A 15,071-nucleotide genomic window follows, 5' to 3' on the forward strand; every position below is an offset into this window, starting at 1 on the left:
AAGGGCTCCGTGATGAACCAGGCTGCCTCAGGAAGTCAGAGTGTCCCATCCCTGGTGGTGTCTAAGAGCAGGCTGGGGGACCACTGTGGGAAAGCAAAGTATGTGTCATCTGGTGGGCTTAGAGGCCTTACCTAGCTGGGAGGGGCCACCCTCCATAGGCCACTTGTGGTTCCCTTGCCCTCTGGTTATTGCAAGTGCTTTCTAAGAGCTAAGAATCTAGCAGATTCTCAGAAGCATAATCGCTTCATCTGAGTGTATAAGTGTAAAGGGCCTGGCAACAGTCGGTGTCCAATAAGAACCTAGAGAAAGAATGAGCATAGAGACACTCCATCCATGGGAACTCACAAGTGGAATCCAGCTAGACTGAGGAATGGGAGGCCAGAAGTGCCAAGGCCTGCAAGGAGGTGACCCGAGCAGGCCCCGAGGGTCATACCTGAAGACCAAGTAACTCCAGCCCCCACTAGGGGCACTATGTGCCCACGGCGTTGGTGGGCTATTCCAGACAGACGCCAGGGACAAGCTAGAAACTGAAGGGCCTGGTCCAGCCCTCCTCCTGAACCGGTCCCACCCTCAATAAAAACCCTTGTCAGAGCTGCTCCTGGCCCTGCCTGGCCCTAAATTTCTGTCCTGTGATTCCAAGAAGCCTCCTGAGGTTTCCCACAGTGCCTCCTAACCCTCACCAACCTCTCCAGGGCCTGACGCAGCCGAGCTGATTTCCTCCCGACCTCTTGGGCCGTGAGTGTGCCCGCGCGCACCCACACACAAACACACAAACACACACGAGAGGGTGAACCCAGTACACCTGCAGCTGCACAGACTCCTCGTGCGGCAGGCTGGGTGGGCACACTAGAAGGCAAGATGCTCTCTGTCATACAGGATAGCTCTCGGGGCCCCAGGCAGATCGAGACATACTCCTCTGTCCTAAGCCACATCTCCCTGGGGTTTTCCTGCCCTGCCTCATTAACTGACCGTTAAAACAAAAGTGGAAGGCTCAGCTGCAGCTGCCTGACCAGGTAACTGGTACTCCAGCTCTTAGCCAGCAAGGACAGTACAGACAGGACATCTGCAGACAGAGACCCCACCCCTAGGGAAAGGCCAGGGTGTCCCTCTCTCAGTGTCCCTGCCATGGCCCTGTTGGCAAAATAAGGCTTGCTCCTGGCGGTGTGCAAACAGGATGCATTCCTTCACCATTTGCAGCTGCCCTGAGCTGACTCTTCTCGGGATCTTCACCCCGCTGCCTTGAGAGAGAACTGAGGCCCAGAAGCATCAGGGCACTGTCAGCACAGCTTGTCAATGGGCCAAAGCAGTGGAAACAGAGCTCAGATCATCAGAGCTCCTGTGGTCCAGAACGGAGGGTCCCAGCTCCAGGCAAGCTCAGATCCAGTGGGAGTTTTCATCTCCATGCTTCAAACTCAAAAGTGGTGATTCAACCTCCAGGCAAGGAAGTTTGTGCAGATGGGTGTGCTCAGGTTCTGTATATACAGGGGCTGTCCGGCTCCAGAGAGAGAGTTGGGGACAGGAAGCAAAGGGGGTAAGTCTGACCCCAGCCCTGCCTGAGCCCGGGTTCAGCTCTCGGGGCCCATGCTGTTCCTTGATGCCGATTACAGAGCCACAATCAGGCCTCCAGCCCACAGCCCTGCCATTCCCCCTGTCCTCTTCTGAAAGCACAAAGCCTTAGACCTCACCTTTTTCAGGGAGCTTGGTGTCACCACCCCCCCACCCCACCCCCGCCCAGATGCCATGCCCCTCTGGATGGCTCACAGGCACGTCAACATGTCAGAACATCTGGAGGGATGGTACTGCTCCCAGAAAGCTTAAAAAGAAGATGGGGGTAGTCAACGTGGAGCCCTGTGCTGTGTGGTGCGGAAATGTATGACTGTAGAGCACAGCTCCACGGAGCGCCTGGACCCAACATAAAACAAGGGACAACACAGACACAGAGAAAGTGTTCATGGGAAAACAGCTGAGAGGGGGTGGATATTCCTGAAAACAGATGTTGTGTGTCCAAGGACGGTTAATTTCAACAAAAACCAGACTCAGAAGCAGAGGCCGATGGTGGCCTACCAGACCTGGGTCCTGATCCCAGCTCTGACATTACCCAACAGGGCTCCCTGGATTGGTATCCAGAGATGCTCTCTGGCCGCCCTCTCTCCATGGATAAATGAGGCAGTCAGAATGGATGGTCTCTCCATATCCTGCCCACTCCCACCCCCACCCTCACCGCCACCCACCCGCTTGGGCTGTTTCAGGCTCAATGGTTCTTCATGGTGCAATAGTGGTGGGCCCAGAGCCCCAGCTCAACTGCTCACCCCATGATGTCTCCACTGCCCACACCGACTCAATAATGACCGTATGGTGCCTTCGTCATCATCTTTGATAATATTTACTAAGTCATGGACTTCTACCCAGGACAGCTATCATGCCCAGAACATTCTCTTTACACTAGCACTGACCTGGAAGAATCATGATTGTTTGTATTGGGTGCTTCTACCCCTGTCCTTCAAAGGCAGAAGGGGCGATGCAGAGCACAAGGGGGTTTGGAACCCAGAGCTGCCCCTCTCCCCTGTTCTCCTTGCTGTCCCCTGCCACCACCAGAGTCTGGGACCATGCACCCCTGCCCAGCGTGCTGGAGTCGGTGAGGCAGGGGGCATCCTTCCAGCTCTGTTTCCTGTTGCTCATGCTGGTGTCCATTACATCTAGCCAATTACATAGGAGGCCTCTCTGGAGGGCGCTGGGCAGGGCCACCGTGGAGGCCCGAGAGGTTTCTCAATGAAGTAGCCCGTTGGGCAATCCTATCATGAAGCTCATCTTACCAGGCTGCGGTGTTAATGACCCTGGCCTCCGCAGAGCAGGTCTCCCTGGGGCTTGAGAGGAGGCGTCTAGGTTGTGGCCTTCCTCTCAGTCACCAGCCAACAGCTGATGGGCCAGAGAGCAGAGCAGAAAAGGTTCCTCAGTGCCCCTGAATGCAGCCACCAGCACAGCACCATACACACACACACACACAAACACACACGCTCTGTCAGGCCCCCAGTTTCTCTTTCAACATCCAGGATGAAGGGAGGTGGAAATAGGTCCCAGAAACTTCTTTTTTCCAAGAGGAGCTAAATTAAACACATTTTTCTCCCCCTTCGAATCCTGCAGATTTTTTGTCTCGACTCCCCCAGGCTTATAGATTGGCTCATCTCGGCTGCTCAGGTTGACAAAGGTGCCGAAACTGTTGAAAGCTTCAAAATGTCCCTTGGGTTTCCAGGCATGAAGGAATTTACATGTAGGTGGAAAATTACCAAGGAAAACAGTCCCCGTTTGGAGGGAGGGAAGGAGGGAAGAAGAGACCTGGGGGAGGAGCGGGGCGGCGGGGGGCGGGGGCGAAGGGCTGCACAGACAGTGCCCATGAGGTTGTAGGGCCCAAGGCAGGCCTTTGATGGATGCTAAGGAGCAGAAGAGACACAAAACGAGGGACAGAGAACAGCTGAGAACAGCTCTGCTCTTCCTCAGGAGCTGCCAAGGTCCTGCTAACGTCCAGAGCTGGAATGATCTTAGCTGACCCCTGAGACCAACTTTAGCTGATGCAACATTTTAGGCGTCACAGCACAGAGGGAGCTTGCCAAGCACCAGCTCTTGGCCTCCCTGGCCCAGGGACAGTTAGGCTACAGGGACTCACAAAGAGAATGGACTTAGCCATCAACCTGAGCAGGGAAGGCATGCAGGTGGGGAAAGACAAAGCCATGATTTCTCATTAATCTGCTAAACTAAGAGCATAAAACTTGAAAGTGGGGCATATAGGTCATTTTCCTAGTAATTAACAATTTCACAGAGATAAATGCATGATGGGGTCAGAGTCACTGGTGGGGTCAACAGGCTGCTGTGATTCTGCCTGATCAATCCAACCTACGCGTGCAGAAAGGATGAGTCCGGAACAGGCCTTGGGCCATGGGGACCTCTAGAAAGTGTGTGAGCCGCTCGCTGCACAGCCTGATGTGCAAGCTCCTCCCACGGCTTCCTCTGCTTGCCACCCCTTCCTTCCAGCACCCTCCCTCCTCACAACAGGAACAGCTCTAGGCCAGGACCACTCTTTGCTGGTTGAGCTACCTAATTGGTCCCCAAATGCTTCTGCAAAACCAAGAAATTGGTCACCATGTCTTTGACAGGAGAGGGTTTAGCAGATGCAAAGGCAAAAGTCAGAATAAGATTCTTGCCTGTGAAGAAAGTCTGAACTGCTAGAAAAACAATATAAAAGATATTCTTTCTGTCAGCCCATAGATTCGACACATGCAGAGGCTCAGATTCAAATATCTGGAAGAGAAAGTTAATCAGATCAACATAACCGTGAATCACAGAACCATCCAGGTTTCTCCCAGCCGGGATCCAAGGCATCAGTTCTCAGGGCTGTATTGAGAGAGCAGCTTGCCTTCATTCTCCAGTCCTACCGGGACAGCTGATGGAGACTCGCAAGACTTTCTCACCTACAGGTCTCTATTGCATCCACCAATCTCCATGCTTCTTGCCTCAGGAGAATTGCCTGTACCAGGCAGGCCACCCCAGAACTGCTGTGAAGGGCCACAGTGCCCACCTGACACCCCCCCAGCATGAGCATCCAAAATGAATTGAGCACCTTCTCTTGAAGAAACACCCCAAGGACTAGTTACAAGTACCCTTCCATGCACTGCCCATCCCTATCCAAAGGGTGCAGAATCCTCCTAAGATCACCATCTATGCCCCAGGCCCCTTCACCTCCCCGGGCAGCCCCTTGCTATGAGCCCTGGGAAGGGAGGTCAGGCTCAGCCATCAAGCCCGGGTTACTAGCAGAGCCAAGGTCAAAGAATTTGGAAGATTCAGCTTAAAGTTCTTGAGACAGAAGGAAAGGTGCTTTTCTGCCTTTCTAGGGCACTGAGCTCAGCCAGGCCGCTGGGCTGCAGGACCCATGATGCCACCTGGCTTGTCACTCTCTGCTCTTAGAAATGTCACCAAAATGTGGCTGCCTGTGCCTCTGAAATGGCAAAGTGATGATGTCCTGGTCTCCCCATCTCCTCCAGCTTCTAGTGAGTTTGCAACAAGTAGTTTGTGAAGTCAGGTCAGGTTCATGACAGCTCTAGATAAGGAACATCCACCAAAAGTCAGGAGGAGGGTGGGGCTGAGTAGGGAGGATGGAAAGTAACCACTTGGATTTACATATTTGTCTCCATAGGCCCTCCCAGGACAACCACAGGAGGTGACGGACAAGCAACAGGGACACAAGAACCCCCCGAAAGAGAAAATTTCCAGTTAGCCCAGAGAAATGAGAGCCTGTTCCCAGAGTCCCAATTAAATCAGAACCAATCAATGCTTGCTCTGGTTCCTGCCGTTCTGCTCAGGAAATAATGGGAAACAAGAGGGCCCCAGCCAGCAAGTGCAGTGTGGCCACCCTTTGAAGCCTGGAGAAATCACCCGTGCTATTGCAAGCATGCCTGGCAGCTGCCGCACTTGCGCCTTTAAGAACTCAGCCTGGGGCCTGGGTCTCCACTCAGACCCTGACACATGCCCAAGAGGGCACCTCCCTCCCACCCCCAAACAATGGGACAAAGAGGAGTGCTGTGGGACCAGGCTGGGTTGGTTTTAAACCTGTCTGCGTTGATTCATCACTTGATCTGGCACTCTCTCTCTCCAGTTTCCACATCATCCATCACGGGTACCATAACCAAGAAACCCAATAAAGACACAAAGGCACAGCTCTCTGCTCTCAGCAGGCCTCAGAAAGGCTGTGTGAGTGCCCCAGCCCAGGCAATTAGCTGAGTCCAGAGGATCGCAGAGCAGGTGGGCATCAGCAATCCTGTGCCTGGTGCTTTGCCTGCAGGTGTTTGGTGAGCAAGCTAAGTGGGGAAGGAGACACGCAAGGGATGTTCTGACGCTCAGGCAGGGTGGGGATGATGACGGGGGACAGCTGGAATGAAGCTCATGATGGAGAAAAGGAGCAACCACAGCCCCCCCCCCCACCTCCAACTTGTCCCCAAAGGACTGGGGCAACCCTAGTAAGGAGTTAGGGTCAAGGTGGTTTCTGAGGTCCATATGGGAAGCCTTGCTCTTGAAAGAATCTGAAACTTTGAAAGCCACAAGCAAAAGATAAAGGAAAACAGTCTTCTCTTCCCCAACTTTGGATTCCCTCCTGTTCAGCTTCCATGTACTCAGGCAACAGATGAGCCATGGACCCTCTAGACCCCTCTATTAACTCCCAGAGAAGATCGAGTCTCAAGCCAGTTCAGCACGTTTATTGCCATGTATTGCACACGTGCTCTCCTGGACTGAGGAGGGTCAGTGTGAGCACAGGGTACCCTGATGCCCCCATCTGCACAGTCACCATCACTCTGTATCATCCCAAAGCACAGGTAGTAGAACACACAGTACTGTCCCATCCCGATTCCAACAGCTTCACCTCCTTTCAGGACCTAATAATGCTAGACCCCATTCCTACCCCAGGGCCTGGCACTGAGACCCTGGAGGAAGACAGCCAAGCCAGGGGGTTTTGAGTTAATGAGCTACATGGGTTCGGTACCACGCTGAGTGCTGTGGGAGCTGGACTGAAATGAACAAAAATATTTTCCAACTTCAGTCATTTCTCAGTTATCCTTGAGTGACTTGTCTATGACAACCCAAATAGTCCACACCTCAGAGCACGGGGCTGGACTGGATGCAGGTGTGTGGGTCTCTGTGTGTGTGTGTGTGTCTGAAAGAGGGAGAAAGAGAGAGAGAAGGAGAATATGAGTGCCAGTGTCCCCAAAACTAAATATACCTGAGTGGTTGTTAAGTTATTATCCACCATTTGGAATTCTCCCCATCTCTTCCCCCCACCATAATACGGATATCCAGTTGAACACAACTGGAAAATCATCAGGCCTAGCACTGGAGATGGAGGTTCCCCCCAGAAATTTAGAAGAAGCCATTAGGCTCTTCTGTTCCTTTATGATCCCAAGCTGGAGGAAGGGACCTTTGCTGACTCGGCCCTGCCCCAGAAGGGCAGGAAGTAGAGGCCTCAAGAGCCTCAGGGCTTACCCTTGCAGGCCACGCTGTTCTCAGGCTCATAGCCAGGCTTACAGGTGCAGCGCCCGATGGGCACCATCCACTCCCCGTCCCCGTTGCAGTAGAGTTTGATGGGCACGTCCACTTCCTCTGCATTGGGGATGCATATGCCCCGAGCAATCACCAAAGATGTGCTTTCCGCCCCAGTCATGGTCTCTGGGAACACTGCAAAATTTTGCACAATGCTAGGACACTTTTTGAAGAAGACACGGACAGAAAGGAGAGACATACAGGCTCCATAATCCTGGAAAGCAAGATAAAAACCATTCCGCGTAAGAGGCCCAAAGCTCCTGACTTCTGTGTTGACCTTCATCAACCTTCCCCCAAAGTCCACCTGGGAGAAGCTCTCATCTGCAGCAATGGTGTCCACTTTGAGGTAAGGGGCTTCGGACCAGAAGGCCGACTTCTTGGTGGCAATGACAGAGTCAGTCTCGTAGTAGTACAAGTTGAAGGTCTCCTTGCAGGAGCCTGGAACGTTGGGGAGGCTGCTGCAGTCCCTCACAGTGAAGCGCATCTCCGTGTAGATGCGATGGGCCCCCCGCCGGTTGATGAAGGTGGTGAGCAGCCAGTTGTTCTGGTTGGGCTCGAAGACATTGCACACCTGGTAGGTTCGGATGGTGTTCAGGTTTTCATCATAGCCACTGACTTCTTCCCACTGTACCAAGCAGGCCAGGCACACACATGAAAAACACAAAATAGAGAGTAAGAAGACAAGGAGAGGCAGAGCAGAGGAGAAGCCTGGCACTGGAGGGGGCCTTACGAGCTCACCAGTCTGGCTGCTTGACTTGAGGAATGAACGCACCTAATTTGAACTTGCTTTTAAAGGTCTCCTTATAAGCAGACATCGGAAGACTTTTCTGCAGCCCATCCCAAAATATAACAGACTTCACCCTAGAAAGCCTCCCTTCATCTAACCCACAGCTCTCATTGTGACAATGACTCATCACATCCAAGGGACCACCTGCAGCTCTTAGCCCCATGCAATGGTAGGCACTTTCATCTTCAATGCCACTGCCTCTGCTCTCAGCAGTCACTCTGTGTATTACGGGTCTGACCACATGACACCCCCACCTGGGAAATTCTCATTTCTGAACCTAATTTCTTTATTGTGGTGAAACTCTTTTATATCTCCAAAAAGCATATGAGTATAAAGCTTTTCAGAATTGTTCAATAAACTTAGATTCGCATAAACTTTTGTTTTATAACATCAATCTCTGAAAAAGTTAGACTGAAGTGGATAAGAGTAGAGATACTAAGAGAGATACTTAATGAAGCAAATTAAGCATCATTTGCACACACGTCAAACAAAGATGTGATGGAAGAGAATGTTGGAGGGGGTTACTTAGGGAATAAGGAAAGCTTCTTAATAAGGGAGAGACTATTGTGATTCATGTTGGAAAAGAGAGCTCTCACTTTTAGCAGTCCTGTAGATTGGAAGGAGAGGAGGAAAAATGCATTTAGTAAGTGATGTCTCTCAATAGTCTCAACAGTTCCCCATACAACTAGATTATCATCCTCAATTTACAGGTGAAAAGACATCATGCAATTCATCCATGGTCCCATGGCCATAAAGGAGATGGGAAAGAGAGGAAATAGAAACAAGTGCTTTGAATGGCCAAAGAAATTCACCTAGTAACTTATTTCAGTAACAGGCAATAAGGGGAGGGGATCCATAAAGACACAGCTTCCTTAATGAGCCACTCTGGGGCAGGGGTCAAAGAAGAGTCGCTGGGTCATTCTTTCTTCCTTATGCCAGGAGAGGAAGCAGCTGCCCATACTGAGGAGCTCTCAGGACGCTGACCTCTAGAACTGGGGGTCTTCCCAGGAGGTTCCAATGTGTTTGCTAAAGAAGTAAATAAGGGGTAGAAGAAATTCAACTTCTAAAGTGAAAAGAGAAAATAGATCAAGGTCCTTGACTATTTAGCAGTGGTGACAAAAAAAACCCAAACAACTGCCATTTCTTTAAATATTGTATTAATTGCTTATTATTCACAGTGTGGACTTGAAATATATAAATTAGAATTCTTTATTAAAAGAGCTAAAAGCTGGGCTTCCCTGGTGGCGCAGTGGTTGAGAGTCCGCCTGCCGATGCAGGGGATGCAGATTCGTGCCCCGGTCCGGGAAGATCCCGCGTGCCGCGGAGCGGCTGGGACCGTGAGCCATGGACGCTGGGCCTGCGCGTCTGGAGCCTGTGCTCCGCAACGGGAGAGGCCACAACAGTGAGAGGTCCGCGTACAGCAAAAAAAAAAAAAAAAGAGCTAAAAGCTAATCAAGTGTACATGGGAAATATACCAGAATTTCTTCTTGCACAGAATTAATTATCTGTAGGAGCAGGAGGGCAAAGCAAGGCTGTCCTTTAAACTTGTACCAGGGCTTCTGATGACTAGGCATGGTGCAGAGGAAAGATGGGTACGTGGAGAGCGGGCCCCACCCACCCAGGCCTGTACAGTGACCCCCATGGCCACTCCTTCTCCCCAGGCCCCTTCCACACTCTCAGGGGGCCCCATTCCCTCTCTAGCTGGTGGGCTCCTTCTGGGAATCCTCGCACACAGCCAACTGCACCTAGATCTTGCTTCATTTCTTATTGAATCTCTAGATGTTGAGGAACCGCTTTTTATTCCTTCTTTAGATTGTGTTATGTTCTATTTAAACGTGTTCATTATAGTTATGTTCTGCTTGCCTGGTTTTTTGGAACCAGAAAGCAAATACATTAGGGAGAAGTCATCGCTGACAGTTGTTTCAGTTCAAATTTTCAGGCCTCTCTCCCATGGCTGTTTTGAAATTACATTTTCCCAGTTGACCCTACATGACTTCTGAGGGAAGGAAAGGATTTTTCTTTTGCTGTTCTGCAACTGTTTAAACTCACGATCCATCATTTCATTGGGCTGTATGAGGTCTCAGCACAAACATGGGGCTCCTTTGTCAAAGCACAGGTGAAGCTTGAGGCTCCAATTAGGATGGGGACCTTGACCCACCCAAGACTAATGCAGCTTTGCTGTGTGGGAGCAGGACAGGAAGCCCACCTTTGGGGGCTCACCTTAGCACTGAGACTATCACCACCAGTACACCCTTAAACAGACAGAATGAGGATTTACGCTCCTGTGGAGCTGGGATATTGAGAACATTTGTCTTAGAAAATGACACTGATTGGTATTTTAAGACCCAACAGAAGTAACTGTTTCAAACATTAACCTCTCTGAGCCTCAGTTTTCTCATCTGTAAAATGAGGAATCATACTGGGTGACCTGGAGTCATAAAAATCTACGGGTCTAATTGATTCCATGACAACTCCTAAGGGAGTGATCAAAGCAAATTAGGGGGAATACAGCTGTATATTCAAAGGGAAAGAGTAGAGAGAAATTGAGAGAAGGGAAAATAACTCCTCGTTGTTCCAGAAAAGGCCATGACGGAGTCTTTTTCTTTCCTTTTTTCATTCTTCTCCTGCCCGCGGGTGGTACGGGGGTTGGAAATATAGCAATCAGAGGGGGCTGGAGGAGGCACAAATGCTCTCCAAGTTAGTGGCAATTAGGATTGGGGGCCTGGAAAGAGAAGGTTTGGGGAAATCGAGATGAGGGTAGAATAGCATTCCCAGCAGCGAGGACAGACATTATTATTTGTTTATGATACTTAGAATCAGTGTCATTGCTTTATAGTTCTACCTTATTCATCCATCAATGAAAAAATAATTACTGAATGCCAACTTTATGCCAGACATTCCGTTAGCCACTGGGGATGCAGAAATATGAAGCTTATAATCTAGTGAGAGAAACAGAAATTAGACAAATGGTTATTAAAATAACTAAATTATTACAATTGTGCTAACTGCTGTGAGGAAAAATTTCAGGATGGCAAGTGAGGGGGGGTGTACTTGATATACAGAGGTCTGGCAGAGAAGACCCTCCAAGCTGAGAGGGATGGATGGATAGAAGTTAGCCAGGAAAAGTGTGCATCTGCTGGGGGCAGAGAGGGGCAGAGAAGGGGCAGAGCATCGAGGCCCAGGAAGAGCAAGTGCAAAGGCCCTGTGGTGGGGAAAAGTGTCCTGGCACCATTGAGGAATGAAGAGTCATAAAAAGCTGGAGGTGGCAGGAAGAAGACTGGGGAGAGGATGAGTCTGGTAGAGAACTTCGAATTTCATCCTGAGGGTAACTAGAAGGTATTGATGAGTTTTAAGGAGGAAAATCAGGTGATCAGAGCTGAGTTTTTAAAAGATTTCTCTGATGCAAAGTAGAGACTGGGTTGGACGAGTGTACGACGGGACATGTACATCACTGTCCTAGTCCAGGTGAGAGATGATGGTGGGTTAGACCAGACCAGTGGACACTGAAAATATATCTTGGTGTAGCAGAAGCTCTAGGCTCTCATCAGCCGAGGTGGGCAGGGTGGGGGTGGGGGCGGAGGGACAGAGAGAGGCTGCTTTAACCAGACCCAACGGGCAGTGTGTTCCCTTAACACCCTTTCATGCATCAGGCCTGCCTCCTCAGCCAGGCTTTGAGGTACCCTGTGTCCCCGGGCACACCGCTTCCCAGATCCTTAAAAAGGGGGAGTTTCACCAGTAATGGATATATGACCCCAGTGATATTCAGACCCAATTTCTTCTACCCAAGACCTGTGCTGGCTCCAGTCTCTGTGACGCATTCTCACCGCCTGCTCCAAAGCTAATTTCCTACTAAAGGTCTCCGTTCAGTGGCAGCTTCTCAGCCTCCACTTCTAGGCATTTGACACACTGCCTCCTGTGTTCCTTTCTATAATTATCTCCTCCCAGTAAAACAACAAAACACAGTAATTTGCTTATCAGATTGGCACAAAATTAAAAAGATAAAATATCAAGTCTCCGTAAGAATGAAGAGAAAAGGCCACTCCCAAGCCTATTGGTGGCAGTGTAACTGGCGGAATTTTTTAGATGTCAAATCAATAGTTTCTCTCAACATTTAAAAGGTTAGCCACAACTCAAATCAGTGGGGAAAAGGTGAATCATTTTTTAAAATCGTTGTAATAGCTGGGTAGCCATCTGGAAAAGAACACATAATTTTCATCCATATTTCCCACCTTACTCCAGAAAAGAATTCTCAGTGAATCAAAGATTTAAACATTAAAAATGAAACCATAAAAATACTAAAAGAAACTATGGAGACAATGTAAGCACAGTAATTATGACATGAAACTCAGGAGCCATAAATGAACATATTGATCAATTCAGCTCCATACATTTTTAATTGGCATGACAGAAATGATGTGATGTAGCCATACGATGGAGTACTATTTGGAAATAAAAAAAGAAGGAAGCACTGGTACATGCAACAACCTCTAAAACGTGATGCCCAGTGAAAGAAACCAGACACAAAAGACCGCATATTGCAGGGTCCCATTTACATGAAATGTCCCGAAAAGGCAAATCTATAGACAGAAAAGTGTTAGTATTTCCCTGAGACCGTGGATGGGAAAGGAGAGTGATTGCAAATGGGCATGAAAAATCTTTTTGGGGGTGATGGAAATGTTCTAAAATGGGATTGTGGTGATGATTACACAATTCTGTAAATGTACTGAAAATCACTGAATTGTACCCTTAAAATGAGTAAATTTTATGACATGTAACTAATAACTAACATAGCTTTTTTCTGAAAAACACTCTTTGTTTTCTGGTCCAGCCTACACCTCAACACCCAACAATGCTGGCCTGGTCTCTATTATCCACAAACAGTATGCCCCTGGCAACTTCATGCCCAATTTGTCACCACAATTTGCCATTTCTTCCAGAACAAAGTTCTTCCTATCTGGCTTCTTTCTTGCTTTCCGTGGCCATGCCCTAGGGCTAGCATTACCTCACGCCTGGATTCATGCCCTGGCTTGCTGTTTGGTCAAAGAGTAATGACAGCAGACCAGGCAAGAGACAGCCAGGGCTCAAGCTAGGGCCACATCCTCTCCCATCACTCAGAGACGGTGCCCATTTTTGTCTCCTGATAATGTTGCTAATGTTCTGAAGCTTTTCTTCTACCCCATCCTCATCCCATCTCAACTCCTCCATGACACAGAACCGGAGAATAACAGCCTGGCTGGAAACCACTCTAGGTCGTGTTGACCGAGACCTTCTGTTGACAAATGGGCATACTGAGGCCCAGAGACACAAGAGTGGCCCAGAGTCAGGCAGCTGGTGGGTGGCAGAGCCTAGCTCTCTCGGCAGCCTTTCCTTTGAGGGGCCTCAAGTCTTATTTCTCCCATGAGGCCTACCCAGCTTATACTCAGCTACCATCTTCCCAAATGCTTAGAGTATGGTTGAGCTATTCCACACAATTTAGCATTTGATAATACACTGCTTTGCACGATTCATTAATTGCTTTCGTTTCCGCTACAGGATGTGAGCTCCTTGAGGACAGGGAATTATGTTCTGACTAAGTTATTAGTTCTGTCGACAGCGAAATAATTCCGTGCAGTTAGCTTTGCAACACTGGTATTACATGATGACGCTGTTATTCAGCGATGTCTGGGACCAGTGAAATCCACAGGTTTCTTGGGGCTCTACCCTTACTCCCTTCTCCTCTCACCTTTTATCCTGGGTGATCTCAGCCACACACAAGGCCGCAACCACCATGCGCTACATCACCGACCTCTTCCCAGTGCCCAGACTTGCTTATCCAGCTGCCTGCTGGATATCTCCTGGTAACCTCCTGGAACTCACCTCCTTGCTCTCTGCAGTCCTGCTGCAGTCTCAAAAATCCAACCTCCACCCACCCTCCCCAATGTGGACTTGTCCCCTGGAAGGCTGGACTGTGTTAGGGACCTCCTGATATACCCAGTGCCTAACCCTCCATACATACTGACAAATTGAGGAAATGAGCAAGTTCCTGGTCTGTTCCTCAGCCCCTGGTCCTTGCCTGGGGACTTATAGCAGGTGCCACCAGGCTAACTTGTCCCTGGGAGAAGAAGAAGCAAAGCAGCCTTGCACAACCAGCAGAATATTAACAACCTCTGAAAGGGCATTATTATTGATGCCAATGGACCACCTGTCCTTGAGATAAACATAATGAAGAAAACAATGACACCCACTAGAAAGTACTTGTTCAGGCTTTCAGATCAGGACTTTGATGTATGATAAAGACCCCTGTAGGTTCCTCCAAGATCTCGGTTTCTCAGACTGGCTTGTTGGAGTCAGAACCTGCAGGTCTGTTGCTCCGGAGTAGCCCCCGAGTGCCTGCTGGCATTTGCTGTCTGGCCGATTGTGTGCATATGTGTGTATAGAACACACTGTTCTCCTTCAAAACCACTGCCATGAACTCTACCCACTGGTCCATCGACACTGCCCTTCTAGAACAACCTTCAGAAACACTAACACATTCTTTATCCTCCAAGAGTGGGTTTGGATTTCAGAAACAGGCAAAGGTCCTCTGGAGCCCAATCTGATGAGTCAGATGGATGAGCAAGCTAAGAAACACTAGTTCTTGGTCGAAAATGAAGAACCACTATAAAATGAAGTTAAGAAGAGGGAGCTGATGCTACTTATGCCTCTGAAGACAGTTCCAAGCATGGAGTTCTGCAAAGATCTATGATCGCTGGCCCTTCCTTGGACGGCTGCACCTCCCCGGGCTGGCCCTGCCCCCCCCCGCCCCAGAGTGCCCAGTGGCTGCTGTGGTGCTGCATCATAGCAATTGCCGAGAATAAGCCACCTCTACAGGGCCCGTCCAGGAAGGGGTGCTCCTCTGGACACTGCTATTTAAGATGAGGACAGAAATCATCAAAATTGGCATTTTGGCCTCTATTAGTCTAACAAGAGGCTATTCTGATTTGTTTCCAACCCAGTTTATTTAACTCATTTTTAAAATAAAGAATTGAGCACCTACTACATCCCCAAGTAGTGGTCTTAGGTGTTGGTGACACAGCAGTGACTAAGAGACAAAGCCCTGCTCCCATGGGCCTGATAACCTAAGGGAACAAACCAGTAGATGAACAAGCAAACAAATTAATAACATAAAGTTGAACAGTGTTAAATACTACTGAGGAGCAGGTAAGGGGTTAGCGAGTGACAGCTG

At 49.3% G+C, this 15,071-nt stretch overlaps 1 protein-coding gene across 1 annotated transcript in view; it reads right to left on the reverse strand.

Annotated features, from left to right (window-relative positions):
• Window positions 1-15,071, reverse strand: part of EPHB1 (EPH receptor B1) — a 285,588-nt gene that overhangs the window by 254,540 nt on the left and 15,977 nt on the right. The window contains exon 3 of the mRNA XM_073803646.1: window positions 7,024-7,705. Within this exon, the coding sequence (XP_073659747.1) occupies window positions 7,024-7,705 (682 nt within the window). The remainder of the gene's footprint in view (window positions 1-7,023; window positions 7,706-15,071) is intronic.

Source organism: Tursiops truncatus, chromosome 4, assembly GCF_011762595.2.
Source record: "Tursiops truncatus isolate mTurTru1 chromosome 4, mTurTru1.mat.Y, whole genome shotgun sequence".
Taxonomy (NCBI): Eukaryota; Metazoa; Chordata; class Mammalia; order Artiodactyla; family Delphinidae; genus Tursiops; species Tursiops truncatus.